We start from the raw sequence: 17,292 nt of genomic DNA, 5'->3' as shown, positions 1-17,292 counted from the left end.
TTGGCAGCAGAGCTTATCATCATCCAAGTGGAGCTGGTTTTAGGTGCATGAAAATTGTAAAAGCTATGAGGTTTAAAAAAAAAAAAAGGTTTCACCTTGATTTCAGCAGGTCTCACAAGCCAGGCAGCATGACCTGGAGATAGCAGTATGTGAAGCTCTGAAGTTGAAGTCAAAGGTATAGTGGAGAGCCCAGAACTTTGGAAAAGCCAGGAATATGGTTCATATAATGTAACCTGCAAGGAGGGAGCAAAGCAGGCCTAAGAGAGAAGCTGTGGGAACTAGAACCATTGGAAAGGCCACAGGCATAGAGTCACACAAGCCCTTTGGAGCTCACAATTTGCCACAGGTTGCTTCAGATGCTGCACATGGAACAACAGGACTTAATGTTTGTCCTGCTGAATTTTTGACTTGCTTGTAACTTTTGTAATTAAAATGTATTAAAATGTTAATGTGCCATTGAATATTGGAGGGGTTCAACTTTTCATTTGTACAGGGATTTACAGCTAAGAGTTTGCCTTATATCCTGGAGGAGACTTGGGATGTGGAATGTTATGCTGAAGCTTTTAGGATTTTTGGTAACTCTTGCAGGTGGACTAATGTAGGTGTCTTCTGCTGCCTTGAAGTATTGCCCCAATGCTATACCACCCTGCCTTGGAGCCAGCTGATATATTGACTAAAGCCTTCACAAACTGTGAGCTAAAATAAACCTTTTCTCTCTCAATTTTGGGGATTAAGTATTTTGTCTCAGAAATGACGAAAGTAATCAAGACATAAATAAAACACAAATAAACTTCAACCTCTCTATGCCTGACAATAGTGGAAAGCATAAGATGGTATATGCTATTTGATTTCATTTATAGAAAATTAAAATAGATAATTGACAATATTGCGAAGCAAATCAGCAGAGGAGATACATAAGTGGTTTGTAAACTGTGTGGTTGGGGGATGAAGGATCATGATGCAATGAAGGAAGAAAACATTCTAATTATAGGGGACCATTTTACAAATCTGAAATTTTTAAAAATGTTCTTATTCTGTATTTATTGTCATTTATTTTACTGCAATTTATACTGTCATAAAAATATAGTTAAGTACATTAGTTAACCAAAAAGGAAAAAAAGCAACAAAAGGGGAATTCCTATGCTGAGCTTTTAATGAATAAAAAAAATTTTTTTCGTAATGCTGATAAATGAAAAACTAGAAAATAGTTAAACAGCATGTTAGCTGAGGCCTCCTAAAACTGTGTGTCGTAATTCTGACCTATGAAATGGCTCTTTCTATGGTGTATTCATTTCTTAGGGCTGCTATAACAATCAATGAAAGACTGGATACTTAAGAGAAATGGAACCTTATTTTCTCAAAGGCCAGAAAAATCAGAGAATCAGCAGCTTGGGTCCTATGAACACATAAAGAAGCTGTGTTTCAATCTCTTCTGGCTCTGTTCATCTGAGGCTTGGGGATGGCTGCTGTCACTCTGTGCCTTCTCCTGTAGTCTTCTTTCCATTTTCCTTTCTTGTTAGATAACATTATTTTTATAAGGACATATACATCTATTCATGTTAGAGTAAAAGCCAACCCTACTCGAGCATGACTTAATCTTAACTAATTACAACCCTATTTCTATAGAAACCTGTGACAACCCTATTTATATAGAAAATCATGTTCAATATATTAGGAATTCATCACACGAGTTTGAGGGGAAACAGTGCCACAAAATAGCTTTTGGGAAAAGAGACATTGCCAGTGCTTTAATATAAAAACTTGAGGTGGAAAGTTTACTCTTAATTATCCAGGTAGACCTAAACCAGTGATGACAAAGCTATGGAACATATGTTTTTGTCTTTCTTTTAAAGCAAAAGATGTAAGGTTTATTTTTTCTAAGCTAAAATTCTAGTATTCAGGTTTATTTGCAGTGTTGGCACTTTGTGATCAATAAGTATGTGGGGATGTAGTTTGGATACTCCTCTCTAGAAGGCTTGCGATAACAGGCCTAAACATAATTGTCTTTAGAAGAGTAAGGTATTAGAATGAAAAAAGTAATGTGGTGCAGAAATGAGGAAAGTCTCTAAAAGCAAAAAGGCAAGAAAATATATTATACCTTCCAGCTGTTTATGAAAAGGAAATTTACTTACTGCCTCCTGGGCTTTATAGTAATCTGATTATAGCTTGAGACCTCCAGGATTGTAAAGTCATAACTATGTGCCAACAGGTTTGTGGCAATTTCCTACAGCAACAATGAAAATGTAACCAGAATTAATATAAAGACTGAAAATCAAATCTATAGCAGAAATTAAACATTTATTAAGAAAGTTGTGTATTACTGGAACAAATATATTTTCAAATTTTTAAGAAGATATTTGAAGAAAAATATATCCTATCAAACATAATTTAAAAATTAGAAAAACTAACTTGATTTTAAAGTTATTTGACAATTAGAAATTCTGACTATTTTAACAGAAAGTTAACTTTTAATCTGTATGTGTGTCCTACTACTGAATTAAAAACAAGATATTGAAGGATGTGTTTTTAAAATATATGACCAAAAAAGACAATAATTAAGGATAAAGAATTGCTGCAAATGCAAAAAATAAATTGTCCCAAATAAACATACAAAGACTAATTCAAAGGTCAGGGACATATTAAACATCAACTTCCACAGTTATCAGAGAAAATTAGCATAAAAGAATTTTCTATGATCTATCAGATAAACAAAAATAAAATAATATTAAATAAAATATTAAAAATAAAATAATATTAAAACTGACAAGAATACAAGGAATTAGGACTATTGTACGGTTTTTCAGATAGATAAAAACAACTGCACAGAGAACTATTTAGACAACCACTTAGGAGAACAATATGCCTGAACTAGTAAAAAAAGGTGCCTTCAGAATCAGCCATTTCAGTTCCAGATGTGTAAGTTCAAAAAGTTAAATATGTGAACAAAAAGGACACTTATAAGATGCCTAATTAAAAATAATAAGCACAATCATCAGTGAACTAGGAAAAGGTAATTTATTCAAAATATTGAAAACCCATACATATGTCAAGTGAAGAAGGAAATGGACCAGCAGGCTATTTGATTTTGTATTAATGAATCTAATTTGAACTTGTGACCTCCAAGAAGCGAATAGCATAAATTTGCCCCAATAAGTTAGTGGTAATTTTTCCACACATATTTTCATAGATAAAGCTTAAAAATATAATCCTGATTACAAGAAGCAAATGTCAGAATGATGCATAGAGCATGGCACTACTTCTGAGAAGTCTCAACATACAAAAAAATTATTGTTTGGTAATATATATGTTTAGGACTAAAATCTGAAAATTTATAGGAAATCTGCCGAGTTGTGGCTTCCTCTTGGGAAAATAAGGAGAAAAAGGATGACTACATTAACTCGGTCCAAAAAGATTAAGAGGGATGAGAGGGGAACAGGAAAAGGAAGGAGGAAGGAGGAAAGAGAGGAGGATAGGGAGGAGAAGAAGAGAAAGGAGTGGGAAGGGAGAGAGGATGGGAACAGAGGAAAGGAGATGAGGTCTGCAGAACCACAGCAAAATTAAACTCCATTGGGAAGATTTATTAATTTGTTAATTAATTATAGCATTTTTTGGTCTTTTTCATTTTTATTGGCACCAGGGATTGAACTCACAACTGTCTGCTTGCAAGGCGGGTGCTTATGCCGCTGAGCTAAATCCCCAGCCCACGTTATAGCATGTGCAGCTTACATGACAGAGTCAACCTGTAGTCCCAGATGCTCTGGAGACTGAAGGAGGAAGATTGTTTGAACTCAAGATTCAAATCCAGTCCAGACAATATAACAAGACTCCAACTCAAAAACACAAAACAAGGTAAAACAGGAACAAAGTAAAGCATATTCAGCTGAAATACACCATTCAGAAGTTCCCTTCTCCTTCTCCCAGTACATGGCTTTTGTGTACAAGACAAAGTAAAAAAGAGAATAAGTTTAATTGGATCTTAGCAATAGGAGATACACCACAACTGGTGAGTATGCTTATACCCTCTGGACCTCAAAGTTTGTTTCACTTCCTTTTCTAGCAGTTTGAGAAGTTGGTGAGAAACTTACAGTAGTATCTATATCCAATTGGAGTAGGTTTCATTGGACATAAATAGTACAAGGATAAAAAAACCTACAGTATAAGAAGGGTTAGAAGTCAGCATCGAAGCAGATGCTTGTCAAGGATGCAAGAGGGAAGGAGGATTTGGAAGGTCAGGGAACCTCAGCAGTGATTCTATGGCTTCCTAGGGAAAGTGGGTTTTAGATTTTATAAAGGAGGCAGAGAAAATCTGAGAGAAAATTTTTATAAAATATTTTAGCACTTTACATTTGAATTTCTTCATGGGGCAATCAAGGAAAAATAGGTTTTCAAGTTCGAGAGTTTGACATGCGACTGATCCAGAAGAATATTCAGGATAATGCATAAAAGAATATTCATTCATTCAATGTCCAAAGAGAAAAGTATTTTTCTTTTAAACATTTATACAAAGAATGCTTTAGATGATTTCTCTGAAGAAACAGCCCCAGGTCTGTTTTCTTCCTGAAAACTATAAGAAGCACAGAATTGATTCCAAACAGTGCGTAGACACTCATGGTAGCAGCACAAGGATGACTAATTAACATAAGCACAGGGATATCATAAATAATGTAACTGGCTGCTGCTACAGGCACTCTGGTAAAGCACTGCAGGAATCTCAGAAGTCTAAAGTCTGTTTTGATCTCATCTGTCTGAGCCAGGTGCTTGTCCTTGTGAAGTGACCAGTTCCCAAGGCTGGGATGAGTGCGGTGAAAGGAAGATCAGCACTCCAGTTTGTCTCTGCAGGGAAGCCAAGGACTGGTCATCATGCTTCATCTTAAGATTAAAAATTAGAAGCAGGTGGATATTCCAAACCTGAATGACTGTTTGCAGTCACAGCCATAATTTATAACATTTTGCTTAGAGAAGCCCATCAGATCTTGTCACACATCAATTTAGTAAACTTGGAAATTTTTTTACACTATCAATAACTTTAAATCCTGCCTTATATATGAAGCTCTCTCTTTTACCAGATAACATAATTTTTACATTAAATCACAAGAAAGGATAAAACAAAGTTTAGGATAGGAAAGGCTTCCAACCCAGACATCAGCACATTCAAAGTCTTCCCATCTCAAAACACATTTCAGAGATCAACATCACAGGTTGGTGAAGGACCCTCGACCTGAAGTGTCTTGGGCACACAGCAGTAATTTTAATAGGCAGGAAACCCTGCCACCATGATGCTCTCAGGTCTTCATCTGCTTAGGTACAAAGAATTTCTATCCAGGACATAGCTGCCCCTCAGAGATGAAATGGGACACAGATGACCTTTAAAATATTCAGAAGCTCTTCTTTACAGTGCTCAATGATCTGTTATTAAAGCCTGTATTGAGAACTAGAACTGTTTTAGAGAGCTTTTACTTCTTTTTTCTGCTTGTTCATTTGTGTTTTGTTACCCTTACCTTAATTCACACATTAAAACAATGACAACAAAGACAAGATAAACAATTACAAATCACACTACCTTATAGTAGCTTACAGAACCCAGCTACCAATTTTTGAGGTGCTCATATGTCCCTAAGCACTGCAGAAAATATATGATAGCAGATAATAGCACTGTATCACAAAAAACATTGTTACGAGATTATTTTAGAAATGAAATAATATGCATAATTTAACAAGTGAAACTAAATGCTTTGGAGCAACTGGATAGAAAATACAATGTCTGAACAATTGTAAAATACAGGATATCGTAAGTATAGCTGTGTGTGGAAGCAGAAGGATTGCTTTATCCTCTTAAAAATCTATTCAGCAAGCCACATCATCTAATTTTGAAAAACAATTCTTTATTCTTTATATAATTTCAAGGACATAAACATAGCTCTTATTATTTTTTTATTTTATTTATTTATTTTTAAATTTTGTTTATTATTATTAATTTTTATTATTACTTTATTATTTTATTTAGTATTATTTTATCTCTAAGTAGCTTTATTTTTGTATAACTTAAATAGATTTTAGAACTCAATAAAAAAAAAGATACTGCAAGTGTTTTGGATATGACTGTCTTTCGCAGACAAAAACAAAGACACCTGCAGAGAACAGTACATATTTGTTAAACTGATGTCCAATAAGTAAATTATAATGCAAGCCCATGACTCAACCAATTTAAAGATAAGTGGATACAGAAAATTATTCTGAGTAACATCAATGTGTGTCAGCTAGCTCAATTTGTAGTTCCCCTCAGCTCAACCCTCAAGGCTCACTCTGGTTCTCAGACCCCACTTTTAGGTGCTTCCTTATGTAACTATCAGAAAGACAAGCAAAAAAAAAAAAAAAACCAGTTTAGAGTGATCACACTTTTTCTCAAGTGTGCACAGAGCTTGTGGTCTGTGAATCTAAGAAATCCAGTTTTCTGTTTAGACAAGTAACAAAGAATCGTAGGAGAAACGTATACAAAAATCCAAACACTCACAGACTCTGAATTCTGAGCTTCATTCAGAACTACGCTGTGCAGAGGCATATGGGCTACATTTCACTTTCCAGCCTGCTGTGGGTATTTGTGATCTTTATCTTATCCATTACGGGCCATCCCAACCTTATCAAAACGGGTAAGGATGAAAAGATTGTGGGTACATGCAAGGTGCTTCCCATTTGTTAGAGGACAAAAAAAGAACAGTAGAAAAACAAGCAAGTGGACTTCAGTCTGGTTTGTGTTTGGTTTTAAATTAGTTTATTTCTTTCAATATTTTATTAATCGTGTCAGAGGATCAGATCTTTTACTGAAGAATCTCAGCTGAGACTCTCGCCTAGAGACTTCAAACAAGACAAAAGCACAGTGGTTGCTCTTTCTGTAGTCTCAATCAGATTTAATTGTAAGCAAAACTATTGCTGTCTCATTTGGAAACAGCTGAAACATTCTTTTGGAATGTTTGAGTAAAATATAGATTATATATAATCTAAGTAAAGTAGTAAAAAGTTGGAAAACCTGCCTCATAACTATTTCTGTGTTACTTTTATTTTAAGATGCCCACAGCACAAGTTTGGATCTGTTTATCTGGAAAAAAGAATGAAATTATTTTCTTAGTCTTTCCCCCTTGACTTTTAGGTGAGTTAGGTGGAATCAGAGAAGTGGAACCACTAAGAATGATTTGAAATTAGAGGTTAATTACAAGAATGAAACCTCAGGCAATTGCTAAAGCTGACAGGAGTCTCTACCACGCTGTTGTCTTTATATCTGGCATTGAGCCTGAATTAAATGAAGGTCAGTTAGGCCCATATTTGGAAAAGAAATCTGGATTAGGATAAGCACGTGAAACAACTGTGACTTGTGTGGATAGTGTGAAATTATGAGGATGATTGCAATCCACAAGGGCAAATTAAAACTTCTGCTGCTCACCTCCTTCAGTCTCTCTTTGTGGCTGATCTTCAAGGAAAGCAGTGCCATTTACCACCATGCTACAGCCATGCTTGTTCCAAGACAAGGACCAGCTGGAGGAGGTGATGTGGTGGCAGATATCAGAGTTACGTCAGCAATAAGATAACCACATATCAGTGACAACACATGGAGGTGCTTTGGGGTTAGGAGGCTGGAATCTAAAGAATCTATAAAAATGGATGCTGTGTCACACCAACTTTCATGTCACGTACCATTAATTTTGTGGTCAACCTTGAACCACATCCACACAGGAAAGCAAATTCTGGGAAATGAATTTCAAGAAAGTTAAACTGAGACAATGTAAAGCTACCATAATACCTGCTTTCTGACTTGCATATACACCTCCTGTAACTCATAAGGTACTTATAAACAATCACACTTTCTTGTAATATGATGTAACCATGTCCTACTCAACCAAAAAAAATGCTAATCCTGTTCCACAAAGAGTTCATAAAGTTCCTATGTCTATCTGTGTGTGATGGTCATGTCTTTTTCAGATGAGTCATGTTCTCTTGTTAATACTCTGAAATATAAATACTGAGATGTAACAGAATGTAAGATTCTCATTAGCACATCTTATGTAACTACATGTAGGCAAGTGGGAAAAGAATAAAACATGATGAATATATACCTAAATACAGTCCTATCAAATTGAGAAGGAAATCTGATAACTACTAGAGTACTTGTCTTCATGGTCATGTGATTGTATCTGGTGTTATTCTAACTCCCTGATCTTTTATTTACCCTATAATATCTTTACTCATCATAAGCATCTACTCACTAGCACACTTGACTTTCGGTGAAACAAGATGCTCATTCAGAAGCAATCCTGTGTGCAACATCATAAATTTGGATCAGGAATTCTGTAAGCATACAACTCTGCATTTTCAGGAGAATTTCAGGCAAGCAACTAAAGGCATAACCATATTTGGAATACCTATTTAAGTGAAAAACAATTACAATATAATCTTGTCACCCATAAAAATGTTCATACACTGTGTTCTGAGGAATAACATTAAGAATAATGCCTCAATTGTCACCTGAATCAATAGATGTCAAAAAAGATAAGAGAAATTTTAAAGACCTTAATGAAATGAAATAATTTCTTCTAGTAATCTTCTTATGAACATGTAATATATTTCTAGTTATCTTTTTGTAAATTACTATTAAACCGGACATCCTAGCAGATGCCTACTGTCACACCCATTTGAGAAACTGAGGCCTCAGCATTATAAGTTTGATGCTAGCCAAGGAAACATAGCCAGAAACACTCTATGAAGGTTTAAAGTCCATTCATAGGCTGGAAAACTATATGTGTATGTATTTTTAATTTTTTTTTTAAGAAACAAGATTTCATTATGTTTCTCAGGCTGGTTCAAGTCTTCCGAGTAGCTGGGACTACAGCCATATACCAAGCAGGGCACCTGGCTTTACAATGCATATTTCTCTACTCAAAAAAGGAATATATAAATGCTTCATAAAATCAATAAGATAAGAATAAATAACAATGACAAAAACACTACCATTTCAAAAATACTATACTGAGTAGCATATAAGCATACAAAAGAGCATTTAATATCATTAGGAAAATTTTGAAAACATGTACATTCTCTATTTGTGTCCTTTCAACACCCCAGGTAGAGTAATGTAAGTCAGGAGTACATGGTCTCAGATAAAGAAAAGATAACAATCTTCAGGAAAATGACCAAATTTTCTAAAAGAATCCATCGTTTAACCCCTGTGGGAAATAAGAAAAAGAAGTAATGAATAGACTTGGACATTGAAGGAAAGGGAGGGTTTAACCAAGAAAATAGAAGTTTGTGTTTATTGCACTTACTATATATGAGATGGTATTAAACATTTCAGAATCATCGTCTGATTTACACTTCACAACACTAAGATATAGATTTTGTTCCAATTTTTATAATTGAGAAAATGAAACATAACTTTCCCTAAATCCAGAGAGCATCTCTAACTTCTCTTCATCAAGGATACAGCATCTGAGAGCCACCTAGAGAACAGGAATTTGGCCGTAGAGGATTAACAGGTCAGGTGGATGTCTCAGTAATGGTGAAATACAAAATTCAACCAGAGCGCACACAAACTGTGGATTTAAAGATGCCAAACCTGGCCACAAGTTGGCCCAGGGATCAAAGATTTTAAAATCATCAACTAACCAGCATTGAATGCTTTGAAGTTACCAGCATTGAATGCTTTGAAGTTACCAGCATTGAATGCTTTGAAGCATCTCTTCTGCAGCAGTGAACTAGGAAATGTTGCCAACATGTTTCGATGTCAGGACATTTGCCCCTTGTTTTTGCTCTTTCTCCTGCAGTGCAGTCCCCAAAACATTTTTAGAACACCTCTTCATATCTCCTACACATTTACTCAAAAGTCATCACCTTGCAAACCTTATGTCTAAATATGTTTTTCCTCCATGAAATTCAGTCTCCACCACACCCCATGGATACAGGTCTCAGGCTGTACTCAGCTGAAGTGATACTGCCTGAGCTCTGGCTGAAATATGTTTCAGCACCCATGCCAGCCTTCTTGCAGTCCTGTTCATGCTTGAAACTGTGGAGAAGCCTAATAGCCCTGGGAGCCATCGCTGGTGAACCAAGGTCTGTGAATTTCCCATCGTGTGAATTTCTGGGTGAGCTTTTCAAACAGTGTAAATAAAATGTGAAATTCTGTTCTTTTGGGAAGCAGTTTATGGTTTAATAAAATATGTATCCTCTACTTTGCTCTGGTCGCTGTTCCCTACTGTCTCTTCCTGTCACCTATTTCAGCAGTCTGAGAAAACATAGAATCATCATGGGCTCATCACAGAGAAATAGCCCAATGCAGTTCCACCCTTAAATTCCCAAGAAGTGGGACAGAAGATTTAAAATTATTTTTAAAATGATTTTTAACTCTTCAGTGTTTTTTTCCTGTTGTGGAATAAAGCCACATTTGATTTTATTTCCTGGGAAAAAAGCATAAGTTAAAAGAGTCATCTATGGCAAAGAGAAGGAGATTATAGATCAAAGCAGATGCTGTGTGACGTGAATGTAGAGTAACCAGAGCACACATGCTGTTATGAAACAAATTGATACAACCAGTGGAAAATGCTCGTTCTGTAATCCAGCAGGTTGCTCTTAGACATTTCCTCAACAGGAATAAACATATCCGCTAGAGTCTATATGAGGAAATTTACAGAAGCCAAATAGCTCCAAATTAGAAACAACCCTATCTGTAAGAAAATGGGGAATAGAATTCTGATGGGTTCATACTCAGCAGTAGAATAGCTTATTGACATACACTACATATATATATCAGTGTTTTTTTTTTAGATTTTCACATATGAGACAATGCACAACAGTAATTTCCTTGTCTGATGTATGTCATCAAATATAATGTTTATTAGTTGATCTAGTTTGTTGCAAATGACTTCATCATTCTTTACAGCTGAGTAACTTTCCACTTCTCACACACACACTATATATACATATATAATTATATACTATATATAAACTGATATATATATACCAATACCACTATTGATATGTATTAACTAATACATCATTTATTCTATAAATATATAATATTTATTCCATCCATCGAGCAGTGATCACATAGATTGATGTCTCATATGTGCTATTGTGAACAGCACCTCAAGAATATTGGAGTTCAGCAACATCTTTGGTATGTTCCTTTTATTTCCCCCTGCAAATGAAATAGCTCAGCTAGAACCATTTTTAGCTTTTCGGGAAATTTCCATAGTCTTCTTTATGGCTGTGCTAATTTACCTCCTCACCACAGTGTATAGGAGTTTCCTTTGCATCACATCATCACCAACAATTTTGCTTTTTTATTTTGGTACTGGGGATCAAAGCCAGCGTTTTCCCTTGTTAGGCAAGTGCTCTGTCACTGAACTATACAACCAGCCCAATTTGCTCATTTTTAATTAATTGTTTTTATTGATTATTTTAAATTTTTATGATTCCTGTGTATTTTAATGCTTTATCAGGTGAGGTTGGCAATACTTTCTCCCATTCTATTAGACTGTCTCTTTACTCTGTTCATTGTTTCCTCTGCTATGCACACTTCTTAGTTTCATGTAATTCCACTTGTCTACTTTTCATTCATAACCATCTCCACGGGGTCTATCATCAAAAAAATTCTGTGCTGATGGCTTGATTTGAATCCTCTCTGTTCTCTTCTAGTAATTTCATAGTATTACGTTTCACATATAGGTCTTTATTTTAAGTTGATTTTTGCATTGTATAGTGACTCCATCTTTATTCTTTGTTGAAGATTGGCTTAAGCATTTGGGGTCCTTTGTACTTTTACGTGAATTTTAGATTTTTTTTTATAATTGTATGAAGAATGTCCCTGATGGGAATTTTACTGTTGACAGGAAATTTCAGATCATCCGAACATTTTGACAATCTAAATTCTTACAATCCATGAGCATGAAAATGTTTCCATTTTTTATGTACTTCAATATCTTTGATCAGCATTTTATAACTTTTATCATAGAATTTTTAGCTAAGCTTATTCTCAAGTATTTAAATTTTTGATTACTGTGAATGGGATTGCTTTCATAATGTCTTTCAAAAATAGTGTCAAGGGGCTGGGGTTTAGCTCAGCGGCATAAGCCCCGGCCTTGCAAGCACACAGTAGTGAGTTTGATTCCCGGTACCAATAAAAAAATAAAATAGTGTTGAAATGCTTAGTGTATAAAAGTGCTGATTTTTAAATTCTGTAACTTTACTGAATGTATCCATTTTGATAATTAGAAAAGTGAAATCTTCAGGTTTTTCTGTATGTGGCATCACATTACCTGCAAAGAAGGCTATCTTGATTTTCTTGCTTCCTACTTGTATTTCTTTTTTCTTTCTCTTAGCCATATGCTCTGATATAAATTCCTAATACTATCTTGAGTAGAAATGAAGGGCGTGGTCATACTACTCCAGTTCCACATCTTAGTGGCAATGCTTTCAGTTGTTTTAACAATCACTATGCGTTGTCTGTGGGTTAAATATTCTGTACTATCCTGAGGTATATTTCTACTATACTTAAGTTGTTCACAGTCTCTATCATTACTTTTCTCTCCATATGAGAAGATCGTATGACTTTTATTCTGTGTTCTGTTGTGATACATAGTATATTCCACAAGAGCCAAAGGATCTGCTTAGGAAGGCTAAAGAGTTTGGGTTGGAAACCTCAGAAATGGACATGAATGTCTGAAGAGGATGGCAAAGGAGCAAAACAGGAAGACTTGCTTCTCCTTTCCCTTTTTATTCCATCTAGACCACAAGCCTGTTGGTTGGTGATACCCACACCCAGGGCATGTCTTCTTTCCTGAGATTGAGGTTCACAAATCAATCATCTGGAAATTACATTCCACTACTCCACTCAGTGTTTCTTAGTCCATTTGGATTAATGCAATTAACTATCACACAAGATAAATCCTACTTGATCATGGGGAATGATATATTGATGTGCTACTAGAATTTTTTTATTAGTATTTTGTTGAGAATTTTTGCATCTGCGTTCAGCAAGGTAATTTTCTATTGTTTTATTTTGAGTTGTCATTGATCCTTGTCTGTTTTTGTTGATCTCATGGAAACTGTTTGGAAAACGTCTTTCTCTTTCAATTTTTGGGACTGTTTGAGAATTGATGTTAGTTTTCCCTTACAAGTTTGGTGGCATATGAAAGGTCAATATACTTTTCAAACTCCTTGATCTCTAATCCCTCCAATCAATGCCATCTTGAAAGACTACTCATTGCATTTTCCTTTACAGTCTTCTTACAGTTTTTCAGGATTTTTTCACTTCCATTGCTTTTGTATTTTTATTCTACTATTATTGGGACTTTGGGAGACATGGGGCACTAATCATGTGTGGTGCTCTGATACTTAAAATTAAAACTATTATCTATTAACATTTAAATTCTCAAACTGACAATTTCTGCATAAGAGAAAACCTATAGGAGAAAAAGCAAAAATTGTGTATCCTGAGGACATACTTTATTTTCTGTTGCTATGAATAATCACAGTCCTTGGAAACTTTCTACTTTAGGCAACAGGTCCTATTTGCCTGAAAATAAGAAGCTTGTTTTTCTATTCTCATTGTCCATGAAATTGATCTCTTTTAGCCCCAGGAGTCTGAAAGCAAATAAAGGCTTGTCTTTCAGAAAATAACTTTGCTCTTGGCCACAATAAACACTGCCCATATTTTACAAGAGCTGACTTCCACCCATATAAAACTGCTACTGACCTATCTACATCACTCTCAGGTCTTCTGTTCCTCTCAGAAGTTTCTCTTGGCTCGGTCCACTATTGATAGTTCTAGCATACTAGAAACAATGCATATTTACTTTTACTTTGTGTTTAATGTCTTCAGACATAATTTCTTATCTTATTGTACAATGCTTTCATCATTTAGCTTTATTTCCTCAATAGATGCTACATCTATGTCTCATTGATGGTGTGGTACACAAAACTGAATGTGATACTCTGGTTGTGTCAGAGAAGAAAACAATATTTCATTGTCTTATCTAAATGTTATATTAACACCACTGATCTAAAATTAATGAATTTTCATAATTCTGCTTGAAGTAAACAAAGAATTTTTTTTCATTTTCCTAGGTAGAGGTCCCATGTTTAGATTATAATTTTGTAATTTTGTACATCTGATCACACACATAATATAGAAATACATGTATATACATATATAATATGCAAACATACATACATGTAGATGCAGGTAGGAATATGTATTATATATACATATGCATGTATTACATTTTTTATTTTTAATCTGGGAACTTACTATGCCTTCCAGGCTGGCCTTGAACTCCTGGACTTGTGATCCTGATCCTTCTACTTCATTTCCTCCAGTAGCTGAAACTATAGGTGCAGGCTACTCACTGTACTTGGCTACATTAGGCTGATTTTTAATTGCATTGGCCAAGATAATCATTTCCACATTTAGTACCTATGTATCTCTCTTCAGATTGGAAATAGGCAGCCAGGAAGCTCATCCAAAGCTTAGGTGAATTAAATTGAGCTCAATATTCTCTCTGAGGACAGCACCGCTGCTTTCCCACGCAAGTGGTGATGGACTCCAAAAATCTAATATCCTTATTGTGTGATCACTTTCTTTAAATTACATCAATATATTACAGGCCCTGTTTCACCAGGCCTGGGATTAATGTAACTGAATAACAAAGGGTGACATAGCACTAATTAGGAAAGAAAGAAACAATCATTGAAAGTTTTATTATGCTGCTAAACAGTAGGAAACACAGATTAACTTTCTGTGGTGAGAGTAACTTTCTTGCATTATGTTGGCCAGTAATGTTGGCAGATGGACATTTTGCCAAAAAATACACTTAAGACACAATTCAGTGAAAAGTTTAGTATCAGAACTACAGATTAGCAACCATGCACAGGAAAAAATCCACCTAATGCACATAGGCTGATCACGTTATCTAGGTATGCTTAATACCATAGGCATAAGAAACTAATACCATATGGTTTTATAAAGGGTTAATAACTTTATTGTATGTCTTCAACACTAAAACATATTTCAACATTTTTTGCACTCCATGGAGGCTGAGCCCAATACCTTGTGCAGGTTAGATAGACAAATATTCTACCACTGAGCTACATCCTCAGCTGTTACTCAATTTTCGTATATATCTATATTTAATATGACTGTTTTCTTTTTATTTTAAAAGTTTTAATTAACTTTGTCTTTGATAATTGATGTAAATGTCAGGCAAGATGGTATTTTAACTAATCTTGTTCTCCAACAAAAGACCATTTACTTATTCATTTACTTACATATGTAAGAAATATTTACTTTCTGCTAGGTTTCTCACATTATTGCAGTTACAGGATTACCACACACACACACACACACACACACACACACACACACAAATAATTTCAGTCTCTTCAATCCAAAGTTGACACTGATGTCTGAATATGTATTGATATTCCTTTGATTTAGTCTTAAAACTTGATTATATGATTTCTCAGGGAATCACAATGTGACTGAAATGACAAAACAATAAAAAGTAAATTATTCGTAGAAATATTGTGACATAGAGTTTCCAAATAAGACAGTGTACATGGTAAAAGTAAGTTTGTGAAAAATGCCAAATGTCTTTTCAAGTTGCTGATTATCTTCTGAAGGCTTACAGGTATCCTAGAAAAACACCAGAGATAGAAATACCGCATTGACTTTTAAAAGATCAGATTTGGTATCTCGCCCACAAGGCGGTGCACCTTGCTAACACACATTTCCTGTTCTCCTTCTGAGTTTGTGTTCATTATTTCACAGTGAGTTTAAACTTTCTTTACATCAACAAATCAAGATTTGTGTACTCCAGATACTCTGAAAATGGACTGTTCCCCAGGACCACTGATTGTACTACTATTCTTAATGTTTGGTAAGTAAAATGACCCTTAAAGTTTACAGTTTTTTACTCGATTTTGATGCATTTTTAGCAACAATTTTCTTTGAGGGAAAACCACATTAAGCTGAAAGTAAGGTGCCAGGAATTGTTACTGTTTTATTTTTTTCTTTTTAGGAGGAAGCAATGGAGACTCAGTGACCCAGACGGTGGGTCAGATGACTCTCCCTGAAGGACCTCGCCTGACCATAAACTGTTCCTATGAAACCACAGGCTTCCCTTTCCTGTTCTGGTATATCCAGTACCCTGGAAAAGCTCCACAGCTCTTCTTGAAAGCCACAAAGGACAAGGAAAAGGGAAGCAACAAAGGCTTTGAAGCCACATATGACAGAGAAACCGGCTCCTTCCACTTGAAGAAAGCCTCAGTGCAGGCGTCAGACTCGGCTGTGTACTACTGTGCTCTGAGTGACACAGTGGCAGGAACTGCAGGGGGAGCTGAGCACAAACTCTAAGCCCTGACAAGGGGCCTGACTTCTGGGTGTTTGCTTGTGAGGTTATTCTAGTTTAGGGACCAGGCACTAATCTAATATTGTTGTCATCTACCAACCACTCCAGGGACTGTTGTGTCACCCAAATCAAAACTAAAGCCACTGCAGAGGAACAAGAGGCAGATGTGCCTCTATCCTTCCATGGCGAGAGTGAAAAAGCCTTTCACAATAGCTCCTCAGTCATGCTGGGAATTTGTGATTTTAAAAGCATAAAACCAGAGGCTGGGATATAAATCAGTGGTATAAGCACCTGCCTGACAAGCACACAGTCATAGGTTCGATCCCTGGTACAAAAAAAAAAAAAAATGGAATTCTAAAAGCATAAAATCTTAAGATGAATGAAATGGTTTTTGTTCATCTTTGCACTTAATTCTAGTCACATGATCTTGTCTATGGTAATGCAGCAATGTAGTCCATTTAGAAACACAGGTGTTACATACAAGGGTGCAAATGCTTAGTGTCTCTTTGATAAGTTAATGATTTCTAGGAAATAGTTTATAAGGAAAGAAGAAAGGATGGATGGAAGGAAGGAAGGAATAATCCAAAGAAAGAGAAAGGGAGGAGGGGGCAAACAGTCACAAATTTGACCACATTTATAGAAACAAAAGATAAAACACTTCTTAGTCTCTTTTTGAGAAAACTATGTGGTATAAATCCTCTAATATTTTCAATAGCAAGTTACCAGGACCAACACTGTAGAGTTCTCCTATCTATAATTTCTCAGGAAGTTTTTCATCATCAAGACAGTAGTGGAAATAGAAAGGCAATGTCCATAGTCTACATAATAAATACTCTGTGGAAATAAAAACCCTTTTTTTTTATATTGGTGGAGGAAGGAATCACAGCTTCCCCAGTAATTT

At 35.4% G+C, this 17,292-nt stretch overlaps 1 gene segment (V, D, J or C); it reads left to right on the top strand.

The window, feature by feature from the left end:
- Positions 1-15,865: 15,865 nt before the first annotated feature.
- LOC134473230 (T cell receptor alpha variable 9-1-like) lies at positions 15,866-16,703 on the top strand. The segment is given in 2 exon segments: positions 15,866-15,920; positions 16,062-16,703. Coding segments are annotated over 2 exon segments (384 nt in total).
- The last annotated feature ends 589 nt before the right edge of the window (positions 16,704-17,292 follow it).

This window comes from Cavia porcellus, unplaced genomic scaffold (genome assembly GCF_034190915.1).
Source record: "Cavia porcellus strain 051 isolate PalLab524CR breed Dunkin Hartley unplaced genomic scaffold, mCavPor4.1 scaffold_26, whole genome shotgun sequence".
NCBI classification, from domain to species: Eukaryota; Metazoa; Chordata; class Mammalia; order Rodentia; family Caviidae; genus Cavia; species Cavia porcellus.
Note: the sequence above shows the minus strand (reverse complement) of the source record. Positions and strands in the feature narration are given on the sequence as shown.